The 15780-nt window shown below is 41.4% G+C and overlaps 1 protein-coding gene across 3 annotated transcripts; it reads left to right on the top strand.

Annotated features, from left to right (window-relative positions):
• Positions 1 to 5495: 5495 nt before the first annotated feature.
• abcg2a (ATP-binding cassette, sub-family G (WHITE), member 2a) lies at positions 5496 to 14842 on the top strand. Of its 3 annotated transcripts, none has more exons than XM_027028906.2 (17): positions 5496 to 5623; positions 5745 to 5847; positions 6371 to 6575; positions 8176 to 8235; positions 8537 to 8651; positions 9177 to 9329; positions 9677 to 9834; positions 9926 to 10077; positions 10272 to 10373; positions 10499 to 10749; positions 11859 to 11941; positions 12040 to 12129; positions 12271 to 12395; positions 12616 to 12770; positions 13389 to 13478; positions 13681 to 13781; positions 13974 to 14842. In XM_027028906.2, exons 3-17 carry the CDS (start codon positions 6388 to 6390, stop codon positions 14122 to 14124), a joined length of 1974 nt encoding a protein of 657 aa, XP_026884707.2. In that variant the 5' UTR covers positions 5496 to 5623; positions 5745 to 5847; positions 6371 to 6387; the 3' UTR covers positions 14125 to 14842. The 3 variants fall into 3 exon arrangements, with proteins under 3 accessions (XP_026884707.2, XP_026884708.2, XP_035377395.1); XM_027028907.2 differs by having other exon boundaries at positions 5741 to 5847; XM_035521502.1 differs by lacking the exons at positions 5496 to 5623; positions 5745 to 5847 and adding an exon at positions 5930 to 6006.
• Positions 14843 to 15780: the final 938 nt, after the last annotated feature.

The following is a 15780-nucleotide window of genomic DNA, read 5'->3' as shown; positions in this document are numbered from 1 at the left end:
TGTGCCAGTTTCACTAATTACTTAAATCACTCAGGCCATAGCTTAGTTAATGCTGTGTCCGTATTTGTTCTGTTAGTACAAGGTTGAAGCTGCTGTAAATGATTTTGAAGTTATCAACTTCTGCTGTACCACTGAAGGAGTCCACCCCCTCCCTTTAGAGCATCTGTTTTTTTTAATGGATATAAATCTGGAAAATTACAGACTTGACAGATTAAAAAGCTAACAAAAAAATAATAATAATCAGAGATGACTTTTATAAGCCGTCACCTTAAAAAGGCACATTTAAAGAGTGGATCCAGTGCTCCAGCTTGCATGGAGTAGGCTGGAACATGTTCCTAATTAGGAACCACAACATGGCTGCTCAGGAAATCTGAATGCCAGACAGACAAAAACAAGGGCTTCAAACCTTTCCTGTAACACCAAAGCAACGCAAGCCAAGTCTTAGAGGATTTGTCTGTCAGTCATCAGCTATGGCTGTGTCACCTGACTGAGAAACACCTGGGTTACCTCTGACCCATGGGGTGGTAAATGGTCTACCAAAAACAACCTCAAATGGTGACAATTTGGTGGTGGCACTGGGCATCATTCTGATCTCACACAACACTGCTGGCAGTAGATTGAGGTAATAAAAGCAATATGGGCGTCCGGTGATATGGAAGAGGATCGCCTTTTAAATAAAATTCAGGTAGCTCAGGTTGAACATAATGGTACCAAGAACCGGTTGGTGTAAGTATTGAATATGAATATGCATACATTGAATAATGTATGGTTTGGAGAACAATAGTGGAAACTGAACAAGTATTATTAAAAAATTAAATTGTGTATTGAGTGTTTTAAAGTGTGTATTGAGTTAACAGTCTTGAACTTAGGAAGACCTAGGAAGGACAAGATCTATCCATTTCTTTCCTGTTTTCCATCATGGCCTTTGTTTCAATGTATAATTCATTTTGTCAACAATGCCAGATGACTGAGGATGGTAAGGGATGTGAAACTTCCAGTCAATAGTTAGGTAGGTGCATAGTTTCTGAGTTACCATAGAAATGAAACAGGGTCCCTGATCTGAATCTATTACCCGAGGCGCACCGTACCTCGGTATTATCTCCTTGGCTAGGATTTTAACCACAGCGCGGGCATCTTCCTTTGAACAAGGAAACGCCTCAGTCCACTTGGAAAACCTGTCTAGAATCACTAGCAAATACTTCAACTGACCACAAGGTGGCAGGTGCGTGAAGTCTATCTGTAGATACTGAGAGGGATCTGCTCTAGTAGAAAGTGCCATTATTGTTGGTGATTTCAATATTCACTTTGATAGTGCCCAACACCCTCTGAACTTGGCCTTTAGTTCTATATTAGAATCAATTGGTTTCAATGTACAAAGAGAACCCACACACTCTGGTGGACATACTTACCCTGCTCTCATATTGACTGACTAAATTAGTACTTATTGTAGGGTATTGTTTATTACAATGATGTTGATTAACAAACTCTATCACTTATTGTTTATTGCACTTATCATTGTTTAAGATAGACCTTATGTGTTTTGTACTTCTAGGTATCAGCACTGATCCCAGTATTCTACAGTATTCTAGTTCACTGGTATGTTGGACTCTAACCTACTGTACTGTACTAGGATATAGTCTATGAGTAAATGACAAAGCACTTTTGTAAGTCGCTCTGGATAACAGCGTACTGCTAAATGCTGTAAATGTAAATGTAAACATACGCTTGACTTAGTACTGCCATACGGTGTAGACATGGAGAAGGTACTTATACTACCCCAGTCAGATCTCATCTCAGACCATTCCCTAATTTCATTTAAACTATGCATGAGCCACACTATCGTAACCTCGCCTCGCTATCATACCAGACACACGATCACATCGTCCACTGCACCTGCATTTATTACTGAATACAACCTCTTAAAACCTGCATGAGACACTTCTGCCATGCAGAGTGTAGAGAGCTGAAATATGCATTTCGTTGTCTGTCTACTATGCCTTGACTCCAAAGAATACTGAGCAGGTCAGAGTACCCATTTGTGAACCCTCAACACTAGTCACCGTAGAGCTTAATGTACTGGTTATGTGTGCTCCTTCCTCTGAGAGCAGTCACCCTGTCAGCCCCTGAAAATGATCATCAATAAACACTACTGTTCTCTCCAGCACAGTCTGTCCTGATTTGTGAGGATGCTACTTGGTTGAAACAACTAGACAGCTGTACCCATCCACGCCACCCGGAACAACAATCCTCCATCTAAAACAATATATGCACTAAGCTTACATAGATGCTTAGTGACTTTGAAACATTTTACATTAGTGAAGGTCCATGTGTGTCTGGTTCCCGTCAAGATCCAACTTGAAATCTGGTCCAGCCACACAGCGTGTTTGAAAGAGTCTCAGTTATTACTCTGACTTGCAGGTGCTGTAGAATTAGTATGATGTATACCGTCATGCGCTCTGGCCCGATTACTTGCATTGACATGCTTCATGTCCAGAATGCATGTGGATATACTTTGGTCTGATTCCATTTGCACTTTCACTAAAATCTGTCCAGTGTGACCACACGAGTCTGGTTTTACCTGCATAAACAGCATAGAAAGGCAATTTCCATCTTCCAGTTTCCACTAAACTTAGTTTAGTGTTTGCGCCTTCACTGGTCATGGAAAGTTTAGGAAAAGTGTAAGTAGCCACACTGCAGGTTGAACCACACAAATTCCCCAGAAAGAGTTGGAAAACAGAGGACACCTCAGCCACTGTACAGTCATGACACAAATTTTGGTTTTCACAAAGTTTACTGCTCATTTTTTTTTTAGATCCTTTTGTCAGATGTTTATATGGTACAAGTACAATTATAAGCATTTCGTAAGTTTTTAAAAACTTTTTATTGACAAATACATCCAGTTTAAGCAAAGATTTAATATTTACAGTGTTGACCCTTCCTTTTTAAGACCTCTGCACTTCACCTTGGCATGCTGGACATCAGCTTCTGGGCAATATTTTGACTGATGGCAACCCATTCTTGCCTGATCAGTGCTTGGAGTTGATCAGTTTTTGTTTGTCCACCCTCTTTTTGAGGACTGACCACAGGTTCTCAATGGGATTGAGATCTGGGGAGTTTCCTGTCCATGGACCCAAAATTTCAATGTTTTGTTCACCAAGCCACATGGTTATCACTTTTGCCTTATGACATGGTGTGCCGTTATGCTGGAAAAAACATTGTTCATCACCAAATTGTCCCTGAATTGTTGGGAGAAGTTGCTCTTGGAGAAGGTTTTCATACTATTCCTTATTCATTGCTGTGTTCTTAGACAAAATTTTGAGCAAACCCACTCCCTTGGATGAGAAACAACCCCACACATGAATGGTCTCAGGATGCCTCACTGTTGCCATGACACAGGACTCATGGTAGCACTCACCTTTTCTTCTCTGGACAATTATTTGTCCAGGTGTCCCAAACAGTCTGAAGGGGACTTCATTAGAGAAAATAACTTTGCCCCAGTCCTCTGCAGTCCAATCCCTATACTTCCGGCAGAATGTCAGTCTGTCCTTGAATATTTTTCTTGGAGACAAGTGGCTTCTTCGCTGCTCTTGTTGACAGCAAGCCATCCTCCAAAAGCCTTCGCCTCACTGTGTGTGCAGATGCCCTCACACCTGCCTTCTGCCATTCCTGAGCAAGTTCTGCACTGGTGGTGACCCGATCCCGTAGCTGCATCCTGTTTAGGAGACGGTCCTGACACTTGCTTGACTTTCTTGGGTGTCCTGAAGCCTTCTATCACTGCAATTGAGCCTCTCTCCTTGAAGTTCTTGATGATTGAATTAAATCAGCTGCATGGTCCTCATTAACACTTTCTCCTGAGTTAACTAGAAGATCACTGAAATTATGTTATCAGGCCATTTTGTGGCAGGGCTGAAATGCAGTAAGTGGAATGCAGTCATTTTTGTGATTAAGTTCATTTTTGTGGCAATTAATTGCAATTCATCTGATCACTCTTGACAATCTAGAGTTAATACAAATTGCCACCATAAAAATTGAAGCAGCAAACTTTGTGAAAAGCAAAATTTGTGCTAGTCTCAAAACGTTTGGCTACAACTCTACAGTGAATGCTATGACACATGAGGCTTGGTCATGCTATGACTATCAGAAGAAATCCTGAAATACAAGATAAGTACATGCAAAATTGAACTTACCGAGACTAAGAAGGGCAACAAGGACCATAAACATGAATTTTCTTGGCATGCCTATTATGCCAATGCAATAAAAATATATTGGACAAGATTGGATGAGCAAAAAACAAATACTTATAATTAGATCAAAATTAAACCACTGGGCCTGGACCTAAAAATCTAAAAAAGTGTAATCTGACCAGGGTGCACGAGAACATGAAATTTGTTCATTTTGTAGTTAGGATCATGGATTACAGTGCTTGGCTAGAGTATGATACCAGGTAAACCAGTCAGGACTCAATGGTTTTATGTTTTGTATTCATATAAATATGACACATCAAAACAAACATCAAATGTCCTTGCTGATTAGGACCATCTGCTATGCCATAGCTACTCTTTTTTTTTCCTCTAATAGCTATAACACACTGCTTCACACCTACAATAATGTGCTAATAATACAGTGCGATACATTACAACTTCTCTGCCAATAAATAAGCACTGATGATAACACTACCACACTTGCTGGCACTTTATATATATTGTTTGTCTTGTATCTAATCTGTATATTGTTTTTTGCCTGTATATTGTCTTTATTGTTCGAAAGTTACCAACAGCCAGAGCCAAATTCCTTGTGTGTGTCCCCATACTTGGCCGATAAACCAAATTCTGATTCTGATTTGGTCCAGCATGATCAATGGTGGATTGCTCACCTGGAGAGTTGCCTTTTCCAGTCTGTTCAGAACTTCACTCACTGTTCCTCCCCGCAAAGAAGGTTTGTGTGTATGGCTGTATGTGCTCACACAAACATTCTCTCTAAGGAAACTTTCCACACATCCCTCGCAATGCATGTGTACACAGGGAACAGGAATAGCGTCCGTCAATTGTTTAGACAGAAAGAGCAACCAGGGAGGTTGTGTGTAGGATGACACTGGTTGCCATTTTTACTAAATATAAAGGGACATAATTAATCGGTTTTATTTCTCTCAATCATAATTTACATATGGAGAGAGAGAGAGAGAGAGAGAGAGAGAGAGAGAGAGAGAGAGAGAGAGAGAGAGAGTTGTGTGTGACTTTCTCAAATTACTGAGTTTATCATGATGTCGGTATTGTAGGTATTGTGCAGGTGAATCGTCTATATGTGTGTAAACCATATATGATGTTCCTAGTAGGACTCATTATAGGTTAGTATTTATACATTCTATACATTACTAGAGGTGTTCCCCCGCCCCACAACTCCCACCGCCACCGAGGTGTACGCGGGTGTAGAGACGAATCTTATAAGGTTGATGGGAGCAGAGTCCAAAGCACTACACCACTCATTAAACAGAAGCTTCATGTCATGACAGACATTTTGAAAGGTCTTCGGGCTAATCTGCCAGTTAATAAAACAATAAAATCTAAAAATAAGAAAACTATTTGACCTAAACTCCAGTTTCAAAAGACTACATCCAGGTAACAAGGTACGTAAAGGAACACGAAACTTTCAGCAATACGTTTTCGTTGTTTCAGAGCGCTAAATCCCTCCTGAAGCTTTAATACGCGCATCTTGAGGTTTTTTTTCTTTTCTCTCTGGTCAGATAGGCAGATCTAAAGCACCGTGCGGTGAGCGACTCCCCGGTTGCAAAAACCACTGGACACGGGCATACACTCCTCGAAGAGACGAAGAAACTGGAGTCCCTGTAACGTAAGTCATTTGGAAGATAATGCTAAATCGATGTTGTAGTTTATCCGAGTGAACAAGGACGAAAGGGAAAACAAAACAGGACGTATACGGTTAATGTCAAGACTAGCGGTTCCGTTATCGGGGTTACTCTCAAGCCTGGTGTGGGCAAATTTGTAGAAGGTAGGCAAGATTTATTTCCGAAAGGTTATGTCCGAAAGGTTTATCAAGGTCCGAAAATTTATGTCCGAAAGGTTATCAAGACGTTGATGAATTTTTGATGTCAAGACAACTGCTTCTGCTAGTCAGTTTACCTATAGCCTAGTTTTAAAAATAAGCTAAGTGTGAAAATATGAACAGATCACTCGCTGTAAAGGAGGCAAATGTAATGTAATGTGCTGTTTTAACAGTAAAAGACAAAATGATTTGGAAGTTGAGGTGCGATGTCCGCTTTGACAACAACGTGTTTGGTCGAAGTTTGGTTAGTCCAGTATAGATGTGCAGGATATCACAGCAGTCTTAACGGCAAACCTGACAACTTTTTCAGGGACTTTTAAGAGTGGGATGTCAGAAAAGAGCACTCATCTCCCCAGTGACGGGGGCTCCGACAACGGGAGGCCGGACGCGCACAAGTGCGCCTCTCCTCGCGGGGCTACGGTCAGCTTCCATAACATCCACTACCGCGTGGAAACGAGGAGCGGAGTACTGTGGAAGAGGAAGGTCACTCACAAAGACATTCTCGTCGACCTCAAGTGAGTTTCCAAAAAAAAAATAAAAATGAAGACAAAAGACTCTAAATATCTAAAATGAAGTAATTTAATATCTCTCGAAATGACTGGCCACAATGCACGCCCTCACCTCTTCCAAGGTGTGGGTGATGGTCAAAGGTTTACTCGGATCTGAGGTCAGTTTTCTCTTGAGTGTTATTGGATTAGAGTCTGGATGCAGTTCTGTCTGATAAGGGAGTGCTAGCAGAATGACATGTGAGTTGGGGGCTGGTTTTGGATCAGTGCAGGGAAGTGAGCTAGGGTCCGGTTTTAGATCAGTGTAGAAGTCCATTTGGCGCAGGAGTGTAAAATGTGGACGAGACAGTTTTGGTCGGGCCTGGGAGTGCCTGTAGAAGAGGATGTGAATGAATGGTGGAAAGGAAGTGCAGGATTCTGATGATTAGAAGGCAATCTGAGGCATAATAGAGAGAGAGAGAGAGAGAGAGAGAGAGAGAGAGAGAGAGAGAGAGAGAGAGAGAGAGAGAGAGAGAGAGAGAGAGAGAGAGAGAGAGAGAGAGAGAAAATACAGCTGGAACATTTCTCACATTGAAGTATATATACAGTTCATACACTGAGACATACATAGGACACACTCCTCCAGTTACACACACACTTTGTTCGTTGAAACATGGACATGGATAAGTCCCTGGCACTTCTGCACAATTCCTACTATTGAATGCATGCATATGTATACAACCCATTGTCTGAGATGAAAGTGGATGCAAAACAATGGAATCTGTATCAAAAACAGTCAAGAGAGCAGCAAAAACATGAAACAAGAAAAAACATTTGTCTCAGTAGGTTAGTGGGAGTAAAGGTTCGAAAATAAAATGCAATCTAGTACAGTTGATCTGGACTCTTTAAACAAATAAAAGTGTTCAGATTCTGGCCTTTTGCCATCAACCCCCAGCTTCAGATAAGGGATTATACAAACATACACCTTTCTGCTAAATGCTTTACATACAGTGATAGTAAAACATTAACAACTGTTAGCAAACGTTAATTGACGTACAATTGACGATCAATATGGTGCACTGTAAGGGAAAGCTGACTAAAAGTAAATATTACTTGTATGTGTGTGTGTGTTTATCTGTGTGTGTGTGTGCGTGTGTGTGTGTGTGTGTGTGTGTGTGTGTGTGTGTGTGTGTGGTGAGTTCCCTACTCTTCATGACAGTGCAGGAAGAAATGTTGTTAGCAATAGCATAAGAAACAGTGAGCCATAACAATGATTTCTGTTACCATGACTAAGGTGTATTTGCATGCTAAGGTCCAGTGATAGCCCCTTATAAGTTTACTTGTGCAAAGCATGCCATCGTTCGACATAAAGTTAATTGGTACCCACTCACTGCCGATGTTAATGGAATACATAAGCTATCCTTTTTGTAAAATCCTCTGTGTTGGAGTAAAAGCCCTTAATTTGATTAAATTCTACAATGACCACCATTCTTCTGTCCAGTGTAAACAGTTCATACTGTCCAATGTTGAGTCTTTCCCTTCCATGAAAGATGCTTTCTTAACAAATAAAGTGAAGTGAAGGTTTGTTTTAGTGTTTGTGTTTTTTTAAATCTTCTTTTTCTTCATCTAGTGGAGTTATGAAGCCCGGACTGAACGCCATATTAGGAGCTACTGGGAGCGGAAAATCATCGTAAGTGTTCCCGCTTTACTCACGTGGCTTTGTGTGGATGTGTGTGTGTGTGGGCTTGAATGTGTAGATTGGAGTGTGAGGATTTGTTATGTGGATTTGAGTGCATATGCCAGAGGTTGTACTGTGTTTTTCATTTTTAGGTTGTAGTTTGAAGGTTCAGGTGTTTATATATTCTGCTTGTGTCATGGTTGTTTGGTTTTATTGGGATAGCAGTGTGGTTTTGTAGTTTAATTCTAGTTGTTATGTGGAGGCACTGTAGATGTGTAATGATGAGATGAGATGGTGCTTTCACTGTATGAAGGTTTCTGGATGTGCTGGCAGCGAGAAAAGACCCCACTGGACTGTCTGGAGAGGTGCTGATTGATGGGGCACCCCAACCACCCAACTTTAAATGTCAGTCTGGATACGTTGTACAGGTACACACACTTCACACACACACACACACACACACACACACACACACACACACACACACACACACTGGTCTTTCATTTTAATGTCTTGGTCATCAGATTCTTACTTCTCCATTCTCACGTTTAACTTGCACACACATCCTTTCTGGGGGATCCTGGGAAGTACTGTCGCCTTCTACACACTCCCTGTAATAATGCTAATCACTCATTTTCCACTGCTTGAAAATACTTTAAAGAGGAAGTGTCTGCAGTCATAAAAATACGACGTGATGGAAGCAGCTGCCGCGCTGAGACGTTTAACTCGGCCTCTGCAGTGTTCCCTAAACCAAGCCGAGTAAAGCTCATAACCATGACTAATGCATTGTGACTGGCACACAAGCATGCTAACACGGCTCGGCCAGGTCATATGGAGGTCCTCTGAAGCATATGGAGCTCTGGACAGTGACACAGGTTCCATTTCCACAAATCAATCTCTATCTCTCTATCTCTCTCTCTCTCTCTCTCTCTCTCTCTCTCTCTTCCATCCAGGACGATGTTGTTATGGGAACGCTAACTGTGCGTGAGAATTTGTGTTTCTCAGCAGCGCTAAGGCTTCCGATGTCGATCAGTCAGAAGGAGAAAGAGCAGAAAGTGGAACGAGTCATCGACGAGCTGGGACTGAATAAAGTAGCTGACTCACGGGTAGGAGACACGTACACTGTTTTAGTAAACAGGATAAAGTAACTAGCCGACTCATGGTTAGGACACGTACACATACACACGTTACTGCTGACTCATGATTTAGACATACACATTACTGCTGAATCATGATTTAGACACACATATGACTGCTGCATATTCTTTATTTTGTATTATAAATGGGTAGTGGTTTTGACATAAGAAACAAATGAATATAGATTTGATTGTTTTAAACTTCAGATTGTTTTTTTTTAATCAAAGGTATTTATCATCAAAAGCATTTATAAAAGTATTTATAAAGTATTACAGGGTGGAGTTTAGATGTGCTTATGTGATTGGTTGTGTGATAGGTGGGGACACAGCTGATTCGTGGGATTTCAGGGGGTGAGAGGAAGAGGACGACCATTGGGATGGAAATCATCATCGATCCATCTGTGCTTTTCCTGGATGAACCTACAACAGGACTGGACGCCAGTACAGCAAACTCAGTACTGTCACTCCTGAAGAGGTACAAAGACACCCACACCCTCACCCACACCCACACCCACACACACACACACACACACACACACTCAGTGGGGATTGTTTTGCACTGGCAGGATGTCGAACCATGGCCGCACCATCATCCTGTCCATCCACCAGCCACGTTACTCCATCTACCGGCTCTTCGACAGCCTTACTCTGCTGGCTGGTGGCAGGCAGGTTTACCACGGCCCTGCCCAGAACGCCTTAGACTACTTCACTGATGTAGGTAGGGCCACGCACCGTGTGTCCACACACCGCATCCATGCGCCGTGCACTGTGACCACGCTCTGTGTAGCAGGAAAGTAGTATGTACATACTGTCTTTGTAATGAGAAACCAGCTTTTAGTTTTAGCCAAAACGATGCAGGCAGGAATCCTGCAGCTGCAAATGTTGAGCCGCTCTAATGACTCTGTTTCCCAGGATTCACTTGTGAACCTCATAACAACCCTGCTGACTTCTTCCTGGACGTCATCAATGGAGACTCCACTGCTTATTCGCGAAGCAAGCCACAGGACAACGAGGGTATTTCTCCACCTGTGAATCCTACTTGACACACACACACACACTCACACAGATTCTTTCCTTATGAAAATCCACATACGTAGAGGATGAATTGTATTTTATTTGTTTACATGCATTTCCTGCAGAGCTGGACGGGGAGCAGGGTGTCTCGTTCCGCCAGGGCATCGAGCAGCGCCTCGTAGAGGCCTATAAGATGTCCATCTACCACAGGGAGACCAAGGAGGAGCTGGAGAAGATCACACAGGGCCACAACTGCAGAGGCCAGCCCGAGACCCGTACCATCACCTACAACACTTCCTTCACTCACCAGTTCAAATGGGTGTTGAGAAGGACCTTCCGGAACCTCATGCTCAACCCGCAGACGTCCTTCGCGCAGGTGAGCCGCACACAATAAATACTATGTCTGCCTGAAGTCATTCAGATAACATCAACACGTCCTCTGACAAATCATCATGGTAACTGTAGGCATTTTTTATAGAGAACAGGGTCATTTTTATTGGTCGGGGCTGAAGCACCAGTTTATCCCACCCAGAGCAAAGCTTGTTTAGTTTGGATGGTATAACTAGAAGGTGGGTGATTACAACACTATGATTCATAAAAATTTACGGTTACTGTGCTATGCCATGCAAAAAGCGTGACAAGGTGTTTAATTATATTCATAAATTTATCATGATAATTTATTATGTCAATTTACCACTTCATTAAATTCGCCTTTGCTCAAAGCGAAAGCTAATCATAACCGACATGTAAATATGGCCATACATATTAATGACCCACGCCAAGAGACTCATGACTGACTAACACCAGTCGTGAGACCAGCAGTACACTGAAAACTGTCAGTTGCATTAACACATCTTTAACTTTCGCCAAGACGGTATGGACTGTATGGTTGTGCTGAATTGATGACTTCTGTTCTTCTAAATCATGGCAGAGAAGCAAAATTGCATCTCTCCTCAGTCTAGATCTGTTAATAGTTTCTTGCTCTGTACCACATCCTCCTACTATTACTACACATACTCCTACTATTACTACACATACTCCTATTGTTACTACACATACTCCCACTATTACTACACATACTCCTACTATTACATGCACTTTTACTACATATACATCTATTACATTTTTCTGTTAGTTAAATGGGTGCATGTTCAGAATTTTGTTGATGACTTGCATGTGTGACCATCCACTGATGGTGAAAAGCTCATCTAATCCACATCGGCTTCTTAATGGGATATTTACTGTCAGACAGGTTCAGGTGGTACATTGTGTGTGTAGTTTGTAGGTGGATGCAGTGGGATCCCTCATTTCATACAAAGAAAAATAACATTTCACAGCAGTACAGAAACAAAGACTGCATGATATGGGTTTGAAGAACCCATAGCATGATGGGCTGAAAGAACACTAGAATTAGAAATAGAAGTAAATTTGAATAGGACTTAGTGAACTTTAATATATTTATTCATAGAGTTTTTCTCTTTACAGATTGGAGTCACCATTTTCTTAGCTTTGATTGTTGGTGCAATCTTTTTTGGTGTTTCAAACACCTCAAGTGGGATCCAAAACAGGTGAGAAATAAAAAACATGCAACCTAATTGTACACAAATACTATTAAGAGGATAGTTCTGCATGTGTGTGTGTTTATTAATTCAGTCTCTACTTTTAGGATGGGTTCTCTGTTTTTCATCACCACTAACCAGTGTTTCAGTTCGCTGTCCTCTGCTGAACTCTTCATCACGGAACGTAAACTCTTCCTGTGCGTAGAGAGGAAAGACTCACACTCAAACAGCCATACACATAACTTACTTTTTGGTCTAAAGTATTATTAAGGTTGTGTAAATAAATGTATAATGGTATAATAATGGTAATGGTATAATGGTTCTTCATGTTTCTACAGGCATGAGTATGTTAGTGGTTACTACAGAGTGTCCGTGTACTTCCTTAGTAAGATCCTCTCTGATATTCTCACACTACGCACTGTACCAGCCATCGTCTTCAGCTGTGTTGCCTATTGGATGATAGGTAACACCCCCCCCCCCCCACACACACACACACACACGCACGTTACATCGTATTTTTGCTGGAACATATAATTCACAAACCTGCACATGCTAAGACTTTCTTTGAAGGATAAAACATTGTGTATGTTATGGGCTGTATTACTGTAAAGGTTTGTTTGCAGTCACTTTTTTAAGTGTTCTCTGCTCGCATATTTATGATGCATTTTGTTTTCCCAATCCAGGTTACAAACCGGATGCAGGGACATTTTTCACCTTCATGATTACTGTTGCCATGACGGCATACACAGCAACTGCCATGACGATGGCCATCTCTGCTGACCAGACTGTGGTGGCCGTTGCAAACATTTTCATGACCATCAGTTTTGTGTTCATGATGGTGAGTACACGTATTGTGACGCAGAGCGAATGAGAGGCAGACGCAGATGCTGAGTGGAGCGAGATTTATTAAGGGCAAATCCACGTTCAGGGTCAGCAGAACAGTCCAGGGATGACACACAGAGACAGGCAGATGTGCAAGAAATAACAGATGTGGTGGAGAAAATAAAATGCACAGAACAACAAAAGAGAACAGGGTGAAAAACATGAAACAATAACCAGGCAGAGAACAAACAGGCTAGGCACAAAACAGGATAAGGCCAGACATCCAACAACGACAGCCGGCAATGAAACACCAGAACCATGGGGTATAAAAACAAAGGCTAACGAACACTAACATGACACAGGTGAAACTAATGAACTAACTAAACTACACAAGGGGTGGAATAAAAAGAATGAAAACAAGGAAGTAAAGCAAAACAAAAGACACGAGACAGGGAATGCTGGGTAAATTCACCAGCAAATTCACTGTGACACACAAACTTTACATTCATATATTCTCCCTTTCCCTTGCTGTCCTCTCACAATAACCAAAAATTCATTAATAATAAAAAAGTCTCATTCCTCTGATTTTTGTTCTGTTTTTTCTGTGTGTGTGTGTGTGTGTGTGTGTGTGTAGATTTTCTCAGGCTTGCTGGTGAATTTACCCAGCATTCCTGACTGGCTGAACTGGTTTAAATACTTCAGCATTCCCCGCTATGGCCTGGCTGTAAGTTCTGAAGAAACGTAATGTGGCACTAATAAAAACACGTCTTTCTAATTAACTTTAGTTCATCATTGATCTCGGATGTATTGGTTGCTGCCTACACCACCACGGATCTTAATTACCACTTAATGATCTGCAAACTCTGTATTCTGCTGAATGGGGTAGTTGATGGTAGTGATGACGATGACGATGATGATGTGTTCAGGCCCTGGAGGTGAACGAGTTTGTTGGGCTGGATTTCTGCGATGTTCGTCCCCTTCCCACCGGTGCACCTAGACTCAATACTACTGTGGCAAACATCACTGTGTGAGTAACAATAAACCCTACACACACACACACACACACCACAGTACACACACCACAATCATCTTAGCCCTTAACCATGCTTGACCACATGAACCTCAGAAGTGGCTAAACAATAACACAATGCTTCATCCACTTAACTCAATCACCTAACACGATTGGAACATTTAAGTGTAATGTTTTAACTGGTCGCAGCTGTACCTCAGGAGAGCAGTTTCTCATGGAGCAGGGCATTGACTACTCCACGTGGGGATTGTGGCAGAACCATGTGGCTATGGCAACCATGACCATCGTCTTCCTCAGCATAGCATACTTCAAACTGCGCTTCATCAAGAAGTTTACATAAATACACACACACACACACACACACACACACACACACGGTTCTTCCCTGATGTTCCTATAATGACATACCTCCCATGCACTTGCAGCCTCTCTGCACTTCACAATCCGGCACCAAATACAGATTTGGGCTGCTGTTTTCACTCTTGTGATCTGGAGATAAGAGAACCACAGAAACGTCTGTGGACCGCTGCACAAAGGTGTCGCGTCTTCCTGTAGTTAAAGTTTGCACTCCCTGGATATCATCCCTGGAATTCCATCCCTGCAGGAAAATTCTCTCAAAGCTGCTTCCAGATGCTTCCAATAAAGCTGCACCAATTTATAATTTTTGTTAAGGTTTTCTGTACGATAGTCCGATGTATGGCACTAGATCAGTCTCACGGATCTACTCTCCTGCAAAGGTTAATTCCAGCTCAAATCTGGTTCCTGCATTCTTCACTGTTCGATTCAGTCTTAGAATAACATTGTTTATAAGTAATATTAAAGCCAGGAGTGTTATATTGGAGTTTAAATCATTCAAAGGTTATAAGCATACAGGTGGAGACAGTCATACAAGAATATTGACTCACTTCCCTGACCAAAATATTTCATATTTTTGCGTTGTGACTTACTGCTGGTATTTGATGGCATTGACTTTTTTATATTTTAACATTAAACCTCTCAGTTGGAATGAATGTATTAATATAGACTAATAAACATTTCATATTGCGATCAGCTTAAAATTTTACGTCTTGTGTATCAGCAATGAAAAATGGCACGCATTTACCTCCTCAGGTACCTGAGAGCCTCAGCGAACCTATGAAGTAGCACTGGTACAGCGAAAACGCTAAATTACACAGTGGGATTTTCACAAACCAAGGTTTCTCCCTTCCCAGATAACCGAAATCAAAAGCCAAGGCCGTCCAATGGGGGTGCTCATGCCTTTCTTAGCGTTGTATGAAATAACACGTCTCATTACTGATCACATTATTTTGGGAACTTCATTCTTAATATCCATTCACACAAAAAAAAGAGAAATAAGGTTTTGTGATAAGAATAATTATGAAATATATACATTTGCCAGAAAACGTGAGTAAACCCTCTGGATTTACCTGCATTTTTGCAATATATACCCAGATTATCGAATAATAGGCAGGAAAATGCAATTTTTTATTCATAGCAATATAAAACTTCTCATATTTAAAATATTATTCAAACTTAAAAGACTATCCTTTACAGGTGCTTTATTAGGGGAAGCTTAGAATATGTTATTAAATACGTTATTTTTAACTCGTTCACATGAAGCAGAAACAACCCCGGTACTACATACAGCTTCCGTTCTCTCCAAGTGTAGAAATTGGCGCATCTAGGCCTAAACGCTTCCAATCAGCGCCCCCTAGTGTGTGCCATGGGAACATATTCACTATCACCTACAAGAAGGCGGATAGGTTCACGGTAAGATTTTGGTAAATGAACGACGTCTTACCGTGTCTTGTTTTCTTCTTAATACAGGAACATCACATACTGTTTGTGTCAAAAATTGTTTTTATGAGTTTTTATGACAAGTGACTCATTCTATGAGTAAGTGACAAAGCACTTTTAAGTCACTCTAGATAAGACGCATCTTCCCGTGTGCCATTCCAGGCAATTTTACATGTAGTTAAGGTCAAATGGGTACATA

The sequence above is a fragment of the Electrophorus electricus genome, chromosome 22 (genome assembly GCF_013358815.1).
Source record: "Electrophorus electricus isolate fEleEle1 chromosome 22, fEleEle1.pri, whole genome shotgun sequence".
In the NCBI taxonomy this organism is placed as follows: Eukaryota; Metazoa; Chordata; class Actinopteri; order Gymnotiformes; family Gymnotidae; genus Electrophorus; species Electrophorus electricus.
Note: the sequence above shows the minus strand (reverse complement) of the source record. Positions and strands in the feature narration are given on the sequence as shown.

What these genes read in the sequence shown, in the direction of transcription:
- abcg2a (XM_027028906.2), top strand. Translation starts at nt 6,388, where the DNA reads ATGTCAGAAAAGAGCACTCATCTCCCCAGTGACGGGGGCTCCGACAAC. An exon ending in AGACTACTTCACTGATGTAG is followed by an intron (nt 10,078 to 10,271) that starts GTAGGGCCACGC and finishes TCTGTTTCCCAG; the next exon opens with GATTCACTTGTGAACCTCAT. An exon ending in ACGGAACGTAAACTCTTCCT is followed by an intron (nt 12,130 to 12,270) that starts GTGCGTAGAGAG and finishes ATGTTTCTACAG; the next exon opens with GCATGAGTATGTTAGTGGTT.